Genomic DNA, 14,170 nt, shown 5'->3' with positions numbered 1-14,170 from the left:
GCCGCTCCATTCATGGTCTGTGAGGGGCGATGATGGTCAACGCCTCTGCTCAGAGCGTTCTTTCCCAGTGCCATAGACGGTGGCACAGCAGGGCATGTGTGACTGTCCCACCATTCAACCTCTGTTGGCCATGGTCCTGTGGCGATCAGTAGGGTTCTTGGCAGTGGTGCCCACACCAGTCTGACGCCCATCTAGTGAATGGGTAATAATTTTTGGAAACTGGAATAGCCCCTTTTAAGGGTAAGGTAATGGATGTATCTTTTAAGTTGTGACAAGTAGCACAAATATATACCGTAAATTGTGTATTACCTATTACGGCACCTCTTATTCACTTGTTCGTTAACCTCCTATAACATCGTAAAGTGCCTGAGAAGGTATTGCACCGCCCAGTAGCGGCTCTTTTGTATTTTGGTGGGCAGTCTATGCAGTGTTTCGAAGTGGTTTTCACGTGTCCTAAGGTGAAGGCATTTTGCTAGTTCTTGCCATGACTTGGAAAAAGCATTTGCAAAAGCAAAAAGAATTCACTTGATAAAAAAAGATTCCTGATTTCTTCTTAATTTTTTTTATGTCAATTACATTTTTATTACAGATAAGAAAACACCGTAAACATATTAGGTATCCACACACCTGTAATAACCTAAAGAATTTATTTGGTGTGAAAATTTAATTGTGAAAATGAAAACCATATTCAGTTACAATATATATTTGCGTCACAAAAAATATAAATTTACACATTTTAGAAGTAGCCCAAAATGGCGCTAAAAATATAATACAATTTGCCCTGCTTAGAACAAAACCTCTTCAGTGCAGAAGTAAAATTGTGGCTGCCGAAGAGAGAAGAGGCGAAAACACAAAAAAATTGCCTCATTCAGTCCTGGAGAGTAAGAGGTTATATGGGTCAGCAGCGACGATTGTATGTTCCTGGAATAAAAGTGGATTGCATGATCTTGTAGACTGATGGACATGACCTTTTACTGGTAGATTTGTATTACCGCTGTGAGGGGAGATTTTAGGGTCCCGTCTCCACTGCAGACCTCACACAGCCAATGATGTTTGTGGAAATGCAGTGGTGTTTCCACATCCAATGCCCTTTCCATTACAAATTTTGTTTGTCGAATTCTCAGCACTGGTCAACTTACACTTCAGCTACATTCAGAGTACTGTGTTTTCACTTTGTGCAAAATGTCTAGCACCCTGACAAATGTAAGAATAGGCTGGCTTGCGTGAGCACTTACACCCCAATACTATATTCGAGTCGCCGCTGCTGTCCAACAGACCTGAGACATTCAGCTGCGGCGACTCGATTATAGTATTCAAGCACGCCGGAGCTACTGTTAGCCTCCAAACGTGATCTGATAACACATTATCCGAGCACGTTCGCTCATCCATATTTGATAAGTGTTTCTTGTCATTTTTTCTTTGCTTTTTATTTATGGTTTTAATGAAATTGAAATGGTTTTTATGTTGCAACCTAGTGCTGGATTACAGGTCTTATCCTATTCTACAGCTTATGTGCCAACCTTAAGGAGCTGTCTAGGCATTTTTTGTATTCCGTGTGTGTATCTAGGCTGCAGAATGGTGACTGTTTGTAATATACTTCCTGTCATCATTCTGCATCATTGTCTAGATGCCACTCTTAGGCTACTTTCAGACTTGCGTTAAGAGGCGCAGGGCCGCCGCTAAGCTCCACTACCGGCCGCGACTCCTCCGGTCAGCTCCTCCTATGGGCGCATGATGCTGCATTCGAGAGGCGAACCCTAGATTAAGCGTTGGGTACGCTGGTCGTGCGCTGGTATGATTTTGCCGGCGCATGCGCCCTTTTTGCACTGTGCCAAGCGCATAAAAATGCAACACGGTGCCTTTGGCGCAGCGCAAAAAGGGCGCATGCGCCAGCAAAATCATACCAGCGCACGGCCAGCGTACCCAACTTCAAATATAGGGTACGCCGGTCGCATGCAGCGTCATGCGCCCATAGGAGGAGCTGACCGGAGGAGGCAAGGCCAGGGGCGGAGCTTAGCGGCAGCCCTGCGCTGTGCCTCTTAACGCAAGTCTGAAAGTAGCCTTAGGCATGTGACCGGCTCTCTATTGATTCTAGAGATGCTGCTCACACCCAGTCTAGAGTTTTCCTGTTCAGAGAGTGGACGTAAGGTCACAAGTGAGGCCATGCCCAGTCTCTGCCAGACCCGCCTCCCCATGCCATTACATGCACACACACGGCTGATTAGACAAATCTTCTGTTAGATTTAGCTTCAGTGCTCTAATTACCGTATACCATGTCGGCCTGTCTATTATCTATCAACCACAGACATGGTCATATATGTTGGCACCCTTAAAAAATGAAGTATTTCTCCCAAAAAATTATTGCAATTACACGTTTTTCCTTTTGTTTGTATGGGAACAAAGCAAAAAGGCAAATTGGACATAATTTCACACAACCCCAAAAATGGGCAGGACAAAATTGTTGGCACCCTCAACTTAAAATTTGGTGCACACCCTTTGGAATAAATGACTGCAATCAATCTTTTCCTATACCCATCAACAAGCTTCTTGCACATCTCCACTGGAATTTTGGACCACGCTTCTTTTGCAAACTGCTCCAGGTCTCTCATATTTGAAGGTGCCTTCTCCCATCAATGAATCAATTTAGATCTGGATTCATTTCTGGCCACTTGAGAACTCTCTAGCACTTTGTTTCCATCCATTTCTGGGTGCTTCTTGGAGTATTTTTGGGGGTCATTGTCCTGCTAGAAGACCCATGACCTAGGACGCAATCCACACTATCTTGATCTCATTCGTCCACAAGACTCTTTCCCAGAAGTATTTTGGTGAACTACAGTCTAGCTTTGTCAGCAGTAGGATCCTCCTGGGACCTCCTTCCATACCATTTAATTTCATGCAAATGTTGACGAATAATTAGCGCTGATACTGATGCACCCTGAGCCTGCAGGTCAGCTTGTGTTTTTTCAGAACTTGATTGGGTCGTCTTAGCCACCATCCAGATTATCCTCCTTTACAACCTTTCATCAATTATTCTCTGTCTTCCACAGCCAGGGAGATTATCCACAGTGATCAACATAATTAAGAAGTTTATAACCCATGGCACTTTAGCTAAAGAAACGTCAAGATCTGTGGACATGGACTTGTAACCTTGAGATTTATATTTTTCAACAACTTTTTCTCAAGTCCTCAGTTCTTTCTGTTCTCCATGCTTAATGTGGCACACACAGACACACAATTCAAAGATTGAGTCAACTTCTGCCCTTTTTATCTGGCTTCAGGTGTGATTTTCATATTGCCCACACCTGTTACCACAGGTGAGTTTGGAACGAGCATCTCATGCTTCAAACAAAGTTGTTTACCCGCATTTTTGGAAAGATGCCAACAATTTTGTCCTGCCCATTTTTGGGGTTTAGTGTGAAATGTCCAATTTGCCTTTTTTCTGTCCATAAGGAAGTGTCTAATATGCCAAGAAAATTGCACCTAATTTATCCTAACTCTTATGATATGTCTCATAACTTTGGGTCCACACTAGTCAGTCTACTAGGGAGCTGGCAGCTCTGTAGACCTGGCAGGTTTAGTAAATGCAAACCTATACCTATAAAACAACTGTGGAGTATATTATCTTAGAATTTAGCGTTGTGCTGTTTCCCTGCTCTTCCTCCTGGGTGTTTCACCATTGATCCTCAGCAGTGGGTCTTTACACAGTCAGTCTATAGCCTTATAACAAGGATGATGGTAACTCCCCCTGGAGGACCAGCACAACCAACAGTTCTGATAATAGATGCTCCATGGAGAATACACTTACAAAAACAGACCCATCAGGAGAGATATTCGGGGCCTCGAGTCTGATAAGCAGAAAACGATAAACCAATCTCTACAATCTAGATTTATTACCAGTAATAGGTTTGTAAAAAAACAAAGAATGAAGCAATTCTTGAGTCTTTTTCATGAGTTCATCTCTTAAAAAAAAAAAAAAAAAGTCCCCTTTTTTTCTAGGACTGTTTGTAATTTCTCCTGATTAAAGGTACCAGCCAATCCCAATGTATTTTTGTTTCCCAGGTTTCGAGAGCATTCTAGAAGGGCTGTATGGACCAGGATTACGTAAAGACCTCAGTATATTTGATGGTAAGTAACCACTCCCGCTCACTCTTTTCAAACACAAGAAATAAACGAGTAGTTCGAACAGTCATCTTGGTCGCACAGATGCACAGTAGATGCTTCTGTAGATTTTTTTTTTTTTTATATAATATATTACACACACATACTCACGGGGCCAGGATTTATGACCACAGTAAAGTATATATGTTCCTAGAGTAAGAGAAGATGCAGCGTGCACGCTTCTGTTTTATCAAGAGGTAAAAAAAAAAAAGCAACAAGTCAATACATGCCGCCTATATCACAACATGTTGCAATCAATAGACTTGTTGATATCTGACCTCCATAGTTATATCCATACGGACCTCAGCAGAGGAGTGTTCAGTTCCCCCGGGTGTGATCCAGCAGATTACATACAATGTAAGGCTATGTGCACACGTATGCATAAATTTTCTGCATAAAAGTTGGACTACTTCCCAGAAAACGCGTGTTTTTGCTCCAATTTTTTCCGTGCGTCCCCAGACACATAGCAAATAGCTAGAAATGCGGAATTTTCAGCGAAATTAATGAGCATGCTGCGTTTTTTTCGCGGAAAAAAACGCATTAATATGCACAAAGTGCAAAATGCATTAAAATGAATGGGAAGCTTTTAAGCGTTTGAGTGGATTTTTGGTAAATCCGCGGGAAAACCGTGAAAAAAAAAAACTGTGTGAACACAGCCTAAGGGATAAAAGCTAGCTCATGATCTAACGAACTTGTGTCAGTGAAGCACTGACAAGTAGGCTTTATAACTGCGATCGGAGTGCTGAAAGTCAAAGTCCCATAGTGGGACAAAGTAAAAAAAAAAAAAAAAAGGGGAATACAACGTGATCAAAAATGCAAATGTAAATAAATAACGCTGAAAACGTCCTCTTGTCTTGCAAAAAAAAAAAAGGTAGTCATACAGATCCATCAGCAGAAAAATAAGTTACAGCTTTCAGAATAAAGCGATACAAAAAAGTTTGCTATAAAATAGATTTTGTGTAAGGCTGAGTTCACACGTGGCTTTTTTTTCGCGTTTTCGCGGCGGTTTTAACCGCGCGATTTTGCAGTGAAAACGCGAAAAACAAGCATCCCATGCATTCCTATGGGATTCCGCAATGCTGTGCTAATGCTGTGGTTTTTACCGCAGCGGAATAGCTTCGCAGTAAAAAAAACGCAGCATGCTCATTAATTTCGCGAAATCGCGGCGATCCCGCACCCATTGGAATGCATTGTTCTGCTTACTTTCCGCATGTGGCTGTGCACACCATGTGAAAAGTAAGCAGAACATTTGCGGATGGTACCCACGGTCCAGAGGAGATGAGACTGTCCTCCGGGCTTTGGGTACCATATCCCTGTAAAAAATAGAATTTAAAATAAAAAATATTATTGTTCTCACCTTCCGACATCCCGTGCAGCCTTCCTGCCTCTCCACGTTCCCGGTCCCAGTAAGCCTTTGCGAGCGATGACGTCCGTTCTCGCGGGATTGCGAAGTCTCGCGATCATTCGTGCGACGTCATCGAGAATGACCGTGAGACGTCGCGATAATTGTCGCAAAGGATTACTGGGACCGGGAGCGTGGAGAGAGGCGGGAAGGCTGCGTGGGACGTCGGAAGGTGAGAATAACTATTTTTTTTTTCTTTTTATTATTTTTTTTTTTTACATTCTATCTTTTACTATTGATGCTGCATAGGCGACCTCAATTGTAAAAAGTTGGTCACACTCATCAAACACTGTTTGACGAGTGTGACAAACCTGTCAATCAGTTCTCCAAGCGATGCTACAGATTGCATGGAAAACACTAGCAATTCTGCAAGCTAATTACGCTTGCAAAATGCTAGTTTTTCCGCGGGAAATATCGCTGGTATTTAAAATGTTTTTTCCCACGGAATGGAATTCTCGCGGTAACTTCCGCGAGAGTTCCGCTACGTGTGAACCCAGCCTAAAAGCGCCCAAACATAAAAAAAAAATATATAAATGTGGTGTCACTTCAATCGTACTGACCCAAAGAATAAAGCTGCCTTTTCACTTCAACCACACCAAATTCGGGAACTGATGGTTCTGCCTCCCAAAAATTGGAATAGAAAACCGTCAAAAAATGTAATTTGTCCGAAAATGGTACCATCAAAAACATTAAATCGTTCTGCAAAAAAAAACAAGCTCTCACCTACAACTGTCAGCAGAAATATGGAAAGATTAGAGCTCTCAAAATATATGATGCAAAAAATAGTTTTTGAAAAAGAGCGTCTTTTAGTGTGACAGCAGTCAAACCTAAAAACTAATATAAATCTGGTATCTCTGTAATTCCAACTGACCCAGAGAATTGAAGGGGGTTTTACACATAGCAATATCGCTAAAGCATCACCGATTGGTGACGTAGCAGTGATATCGCTATGTGTGATACTTGCCTCCGACCGGCTCCCCCGCTGTCTGTCGTTGATCGCGCAGCTCCATTTCTCGTCGGGCGCTTCCTGTGGCGCTGACGAGCGACGTGTGGAGGCGGACGGGAGGACGTCAGGATCGCCGCGTCTGAAAGGTAAGTATCGTCCACTGTATCGCTGCTGCATCGCTGTGAGATCTGCCTGTGTGGTAGCTCACTAGCGATCATTTAGCGATGCACCAGCGATCCTGACCGGGTCGTATCGTGGTCGGGATCACTGGTGCATCGCTAAATGTAAAAGGGCCTTAAGTCTTCTAATCACTTACACCGCATGGTGAACCGCATAAAAAAATAAAAACAATTCTGCACATACTGTTGATTTTCTTCATTCTGCCTCCCAAAGATCGCAGTAAGGCTCGGTGCACTTTACGCTGAGTGCTTGCATCAGGATTTCCGTGTAGATCTCTGAAATATGCTAAATATGCAAATTGTCTCTTCAGAGAGGAAGAGGACTAGAACTCTAGTGCCACCTAAAAGTCAATGTCAACCCTTTAACGAGCCTTGTTACATGACTTAGGATTGCTGCTTCCAATAGGTGGCACTAGAGTTCTAGTCCTCTTCCTCTCTGAAGAGACAGTTTGCATAATTGGCATATTTCCCAGAGGAGCATTGCGGCTTTAAGTCTCATCTCGACATGCTTAGCATGTCATTCTCCGCAAGGAGAAATGATAGTTCTTGGATCTCTGAAATACGTCATTCAGATGGAACCCCTGATGGAAGATTCCCTATAATGAAGGCAGATGGATGCACTGTGGACGCCGTCTGACCTGTGATCCGGCGGTGTCTCTTTTTAAGCGGACATACAGTGCCTACAAGTAGTATTCAACCCCCTGCAGATTTAGCAGGTTTACACATTCGGAATTAATTTGGCATTATGACATTTGGTCTGTAGATCACCCTGGAAGTGTGAAATGCACTGCAGCAAAAAAGAATGTTATTTCTTTGTTTAATTTTTTTTTAAATTGTGAAAAGTTTATTCAGAGGGTCATTTATTATTCAACCCCTCAAACCACCAGAATTCTGTTCCCCTAAAGTATTATGAAGTATTTCACGCATAAAGAACAATGAGCTTCACATGTTTGGATTAATTATCTCTTTTTCCAGCCTTTTCTGACTATTTAAGACCCTCCCCAAACTTGTGAACAGCACTCATACATGGTCAACATGGGAAAGACAAAGGAGCATTCCAAGGCCATCAGAGACAAGATCGTGGAGGGTCACAAGGCTGGCAAGGGGTACAAAACCCTTTCCAAGGAGTTGGGCCTACCTGTCTCCACTGTTGGGAGCATCATCCGGAAGTGGAAGGCTTATGGAACTATTATTATTATTATTATTATTATTATTTATTGTTATAGCGCCATTTATTCCATGGCGCTTTACATGTGAGGAGGGGTATACATAAAAACAAGTACAATAATCTTAAACAATACAAGTCATAACTGGTACAGGAGGAGAGAGGACCCTGCCCGCGAGGGCTCACAATCTTCAAACTACTGTTAGCCTTCCACGGCCAGGACAGCCTTTGAAAGTTTCCTCCCGTGCCGAGGCCAGGCTTGTCCGAAGAGTCAAGGCTAACCCAAGGACAACAAGGAAGGAGCTCCGGGAAGATCTCATGGCAGTTTCTCATTGGTTTCAGTCAATACCGTAAGTAACGTACTCCACCGCAATGGTCTCCGTTCCAGACAAGCCCGTAAGGTACCTTTACTTTCAAAGCGTCATGTCAAGGCTCGTCTACAGTTTGCTCATGATCACTTGGAGGACTCTGAGACAGACTGGTTCAAGGTTCTCTGGTCTGATGAGACCAAGATCGAGATCTTTGGTGCCAACCACACACGTGACGTTTGGAGACTGGATGGCACTGCATACGACCTCAAGAATACCATCCCTACAGTCAAGCATGGTGGTGGCAGCATCATGCTGTGGGGCTGTTTCTCAGCCAAGGGGCCTGGCCATCTGGTCCGCATCCATGGGAAGATGGATAGCACGGCCTACCTGGAGATTTTGGCCAAGAACCTCCGCTCCTCCATCAAGGATCTTAAGATGGGTCGTCATTTCATCTTCCAACAAGACGACCCAAAGCACACAGCCAAGAAAACCAAGGCCTGGTTCAAGAGGCAAAAAATCAAGGTGTTGGAGTGGCCTAGTCAGTCTCCTGACCTTAACCCAATTGAAAACTTGTGGAAGGAGCTCAAGATTAAAGTCCACATGAGACACCCAAAGAACCTAGATAACTTGGAGAAGATCTGCATGGAGGAGTGGGCCAAGATAACTCCAGAGACCTGTGCCGGCCTGATCAGGTCTTATAAAAGACGATTATTAGCTGTAATTGCAAACAAGGGTTATTCCACAAAATATTAAACCTAGGGTTTGAATAATAATTGACCCACACTTGTATGTTTAAAATTTATTAAAATTTAACTGAGCAACATAACTTTTTGGTTTGTAAGATTTATGCATCTGTTAATAAATCCTGCTCTTGTGTGAAGTTTGAAGGCTCTAACTTATTTGCATCTTGTCAAACCTGCTAAATCTGCAGGGGGTTGAATACTACTTGTAGGCACTGTAAGTGCCTTTGGCCACTGTTTTGTACACTTTTAAAAAGGGCACTGCTGAACAGAGGCCAGACGGAGTAACTCTGCTGTCTCATTATAGTGAATAGATCCTTTGGGGGTTTCATCTAAATCAGGCCACACTTGGGGGTTTTTGTCCTGCAAATAAAAAAAAAAAAAACCTCAAGCATCTGTTTTGGGGTGACTGACTCTCAAATAAAAAATATGATTTTTAAAATTTACCATTATCAGCACGGTTTTTGCTATATATTATGAAGACAAAAGGATAAGGGCTCAAACACAAATTTCAGCAGTGTCACTCTTTTTGGCTGTGTGCTGTTTACTTAGAGGTTTTCCTCATCTGGAGATTCTCTGCTCCCTTTTGGGAGGGCGGGTGCAGCTTTTGAGCTCTGCTACATCAAAAGATGCTATCGCAACTGCTGCACTCAATAAACATCGTAAAATCCTACATCCCTGCTATCGGACTCTTTTCCGACATTCTGCTCTCTGAAGTATCAAAAACCTGGTGGCAGATTCCCTTTTAAAAGGGTTATTTCAAGAATTGCAGGGTTTTCTGTATTCTAAAAACAGGGGTTCTGAAATGCAAGAATGGGGCTCTGCAGTCTTAAGTGGGGGGGCAGTTACACATGCTCCTGCTTATTGTCTGCACTCCTCCCATAGACAATGAGTAGAGCAGAAGTCAAGCATGTGACACACTGTTCCTTCGAAACCTGAGGTGTTTTTTTGTGCAATTTTATTTTTATTAGAACCTTTCCTATATAATTTCCTTTTCTCCAAACTTCACCTTGTACACCCACCAATCATAAGAGCGAATGGGAAGCAGCGCTGTGTACTAAATTGGCCCTGAATCGATGCTCTGTTCCCATCATTCTGGGCATCTGTCAGTTTCATAGGTGGAATTACCATATCCTAGCAATGTGGCATTACTTTGTATGATGGGAAGACCTGTTAAAATATCACTGGACTATCTTTAAGGCTATGTGCCCACGATGCGATTTTTAAGCGTTTTTGCCGCAATTTTCGGCACGAAAACGCTGCGAAAACGTTTAAAAATCTTGTACATGACGCACCCCATGCATTCCTATGGTATTCCGCAAATGCTGTGCTTTTCTCCGCCGCGGAATCGCATCGCGGAAAAAATCGCAGCATGATCATTCTTTTGTGCGGAATCGCAAAGAATTGCTGCGATTCCGCACCCATAGGAATGCATGAGAATCACTTCCCACATGTGGCTATGCCCACCATGCGGGAAGTTAAGCGTCTCATGTGCGGTTGGTACCCACGGTGTGGAGGAGAGGAGACTGTCCTCCAGGCCCTGGGTACCATACCCCTGTAAAAAAAAAAAAAGAATAAAAAATAAAAAATCGGGGTATATTTACCTTCCGGCGTCCCGCGTTGCATTCCCGGCCTCAGCTTTCCCAGTAATGCCTTGCGGCAAGGTCCTGTGATGATGTAGTCTCGCGTGACTAGTGGTCTCGCGAGATTGCTATAGTAACGCGAGACCAACGTTATCGCAGGTCGCGCAAGGCATCGCTGGGAGCGCTGAGGCCCGGGATGGCAGCGCGGGACGTCGGAAGGTAAATATACCCGATTTTTTTTTTTTTATTTTTTTAGCATTTTAACATTCTATCTTTTACTATTGAGGCCGCATAGGCGGCCTCAATAGTAAAAACCTGCTCACACTTGTCAAACACTATGTTTGATGAGTGTGACCAACCTGTCAATCACTTTCCAAGCGATGCTTCAAATCGCTTGGAAAGTGCTTGAGAAAATCGCGGCAAAATTGCTAACAGAATCGCGGTGAAATCGCGCGGAAAAAAACACACGATTTCTGGGAAGGAGTCCGGTTTTCATTGTGCGTTTTAAAACGCTACGTGGGCCCGTAGCTTAAATCTGCAGCCCAAGATCTAGCCAAAAATTCAGAATCTATCTTTATTTTCCCTCCCTCTTTAGACTGTGAACCACAAGAACTGGTTGATTGGTGCGTGGATGATAAATGCTCATTATGTAACCTCCGCAAGGATAATAATGTAAGTATCTGTCCATTCTCGTCTCTCCCCGGTCCCTTATATAGCTATAGCTGACGGAGTAAGATAATGTTTCCTGTGTTTCCTTGCTAGGACTGCTCACCGTCAGGTGGTTCTGCACAATCCACACCTACAGGGGAACTGATATCTCAGGGCCAGTTCTACACCGAGAAAACTGAATGCCAAGCTGAAAATTATTTAAATGCACTCTTTCTAAAGAAAGGTATGTATGTTCTAAAAAGCTTCTCCACCCAAATGTGTTTTTAAATAAATTAAAAAAAAAAGTCACATAAAAAAGCAATTAGCGTTCAGATATGAGGTCGATCTGTAGGTTAATGGCGTTCTGGACCTGCCCAGTGCCTGCACTTAGAGTCCCGCTGCTGAGAGGAAATAAACTTTATTCCTTCCTATAGCGTTCCGGTTTGAGTCGTGGGATTGCACTGACTGACAGCTGACTCTAATGCTGAGCTGCTATCAGTTCCAGGGGTGTGTGGTTACAGCCACCGCTCTCTATAGAAAGAGTGAACTCGGGCCGGTGCCTCGTTCTTTCATGTGACGGCCTCCCTTTAAAGAAAGGAATTGTGGGGTCACTTGAATACCAGACTCGGTCTAAGGGCTCGCTGATATGAGCGTATACATAAGACGAATGCTAGCCAATGTTTTATTTTTCCGAGTGCTGTCTAATGTTGTTCAATAAGGCGTTTAAGATGCCGTGTTTTTTTTTTTTTTTAACGGACAGTCACTGGGAAAAAAAACCACATGCTGCAATTTCACTTTGAAATCTGATGACACTCACTCATTCCAATCTATTGTTGTGTGGAAAACATCAGACTGCACTCGGATGACATTTGAGTGAAGTTCGATCTCCGCGGACTCACAGAATGCCAAAAGTTTGCTTTCACTCTTCTCCTCCTAGTGTTCTACGGTTCTCGCATCCGAGAGGATCTGATCACACCAAGCTGACATTCGGATCAGAGTTTGATCAGCATTTAACCAGTGTCATTAGCATTATCGGCCAATTCTCTCCGACAAGGGAATCTATGGTCTTGTGAGCGAGCCCAAATAGGGAAGAGTTGGTCTGTTTCTAGTGGAAAAAGATTTTTTTTTTTTCTTATCTGTTTACAACTGTTTTAAATAATGCATCAGTGAAGCCCTTCCACATATTTTAGCATAGAGTCCCATAAATGTGGAATTTAGGCTACTTTCAGATTTGTGTTCGGAGGCGCAGGACCGCTGCTAATCTCCGCCCCGGCCACGCCTCCTCCGGTCAGCTCCTCCTCCTGATCGCATGACACTGCATGCGATCAGCGTACCCTATAATACTGCATGCGATCAGCGTACCCTATAGTTAGAGTTGGGTACGCTGGTCGTGCGCTGGTACGCAAAAGGGCGCAAGCATCGTGTACCAGCACATGACCAGCGTACCCAATGCTAACGCTATGTGCACACGTAGTTTTTTGGGTGTGCGGATTTTGTGGAGAAAACCGCAGGACAAAAGTCCTGCGGTTTATCTGTGGTTTTGCCCTGCGGTTTTACACCTCATAATGGATGAGGTGTAAAACTGCAGCGTTTCTGCACCAAACAATTGACATGCTGCAGTTTGTAAACCGCGGAAAAAACCGCAGCATGTGCACAGCTTTTTTTTTTTTTTATTTCCATAGGAAATAAAGGTACTGTACAACGCAGCAGAATCTGCTGCGGTCCCGCAGGTGCGGGAACGCTGCGGAACCGCAGCAGAATCCGCACCGTGTGCACATACCCTAACTATAGGGTACGCTGATCGCATGCAGCGTCATGCGATCAGAGGAGGAGCTGACCAGAGGCGGCACGGCTGGGGGCGGAGCTTAAGCGGCGCCCTGCACTGCGCCTCCGAACGCAAATCTGAAAGTAGCCTTAGGCCCAGAAATAGCGAGCTTGCAGATCACAGTGACTTGACTTTTAAATTTTTCTCTATGTATTAAAAAAGTGATTACCTGGGCAAATTGATATTGGGCAGCATAAAATACAAAAAAAAAAAAAAAAAAATGCTTACTCTTCCAACTATGCTCCAGTATACCAGTGTCAGAGTACCGTATATACTCGAGTATAAGTCAACTCGAGTATAAGCCGAGGCTCCTAATTTTGCCACACAAAAAATTAGATAAACTTATTGACTCAAGTATAAGCTGGGTATACATTGTCCCCTCATCCCTGTCCCTGTATGCATGGCTCCTTATCCCCCCTATCCTTGTATGCATGGCTCCTTATCCCCCCTATCCTTGTCTGCATGGCTTCTTATCCCCCTATCCTTGTATGCATGGCTTCTTATCCCCCTATCCTTGTATGCATGGTTCCTTATCCCTCTATCCTTGTCTGCATGGCTCCTTATCCCCATCCTTGTGTGCATGGCTCCTTATTCCCCTATCCTTGTATGCATGGCTCCTTATTCCCCTATCCTTGTATGCATGGCTCCTTATCCCCTATCCTTGTGTGCATTGGCTCCTTATCCCCCTATCCTTGTATGCATGGCTCCTTATCCCCTATCCTTGTGTGCATGGCTCCTTATTCCCCTATCCTTGTATGCATGGCTTCTTATCCCCCTATCCTTGTATGCATTGCTCCTTATCCCCCCTATCCTTGTCTGCATGGCTTCTTATCCCCCTATCCTTGTCTGCATGGCTTCTTATCCCCCTATCCTTGTAAGCATGGTTCCTTAACACTATCCTTGTATGCATGGCTTCTTATCCCCCTATCCTTGTCTGCATGGCTTCTTATCCCCCTATCCTTGTCTGCATGGCTTCTTATCCCCCTATCCTTGTCTGCATTGCTCCTTATCCCCCTATCCTTGTCTGCATGGCTTCTTATCCCTCTATCCTTGTATGCATGGCTCCTTATCCCCCTATCGTTGTATGCATGGCTCCTTATCCCCCTATCGTTGTATGCATGGCTCCTTATCCCCCTATCCTTGAATGCATGGATCCTTATCCCCCTATCCTTGAATGCATGGATCCTTATCCCCCTATCCTTGAATGCATGGA

General features: G+C 43.8%; 1 protein-coding gene across 3 annotated transcripts in view; it reads left to right on the top strand.

Annotated features, from left to right (window-relative positions):
- LCORL (ligand dependent nuclear receptor corepressor like) overlaps positions 1-14,170 on the top strand; it is a 125,018-nt gene that overhangs the window by 63,559 nt on the left and 47,289 nt on the right. For all 3 annotated transcript variants that reach the window (XM_073574657.1, XM_073574656.1, XM_073574658.1), the window contains exons 2-4: positions 4,060-4,125; positions 11,080-11,156; positions 11,247-11,376. In XM_073574657.1, coding sequence (XP_073430758.1) covers positions 4,060-4,125; positions 11,080-11,156; positions 11,247-11,376 — 273 coding nt within the window. The remainder of the gene's footprint in view (positions 1-4,059; positions 4,126-11,079; positions 11,157-11,246; positions 11,377-14,170) is intronic.

Source organism: Dendrobates tinctorius, unplaced genomic scaffold (assembly GCF_039654945.1).
Source record: "Dendrobates tinctorius isolate UK_male_01 unplaced genomic scaffold, ASM3965494v1 ptg000039l, whole genome shotgun sequence".
NCBI lineage: Eukaryota > Metazoa > Chordata > Amphibia > Anura > Dendrobatidae > Dendrobates > Dendrobates tinctorius.
The sequence above is the reverse complement of the archived record's forward strand: the minus strand, read 5'-3'. Positions and strand labels throughout refer to the sequence as shown.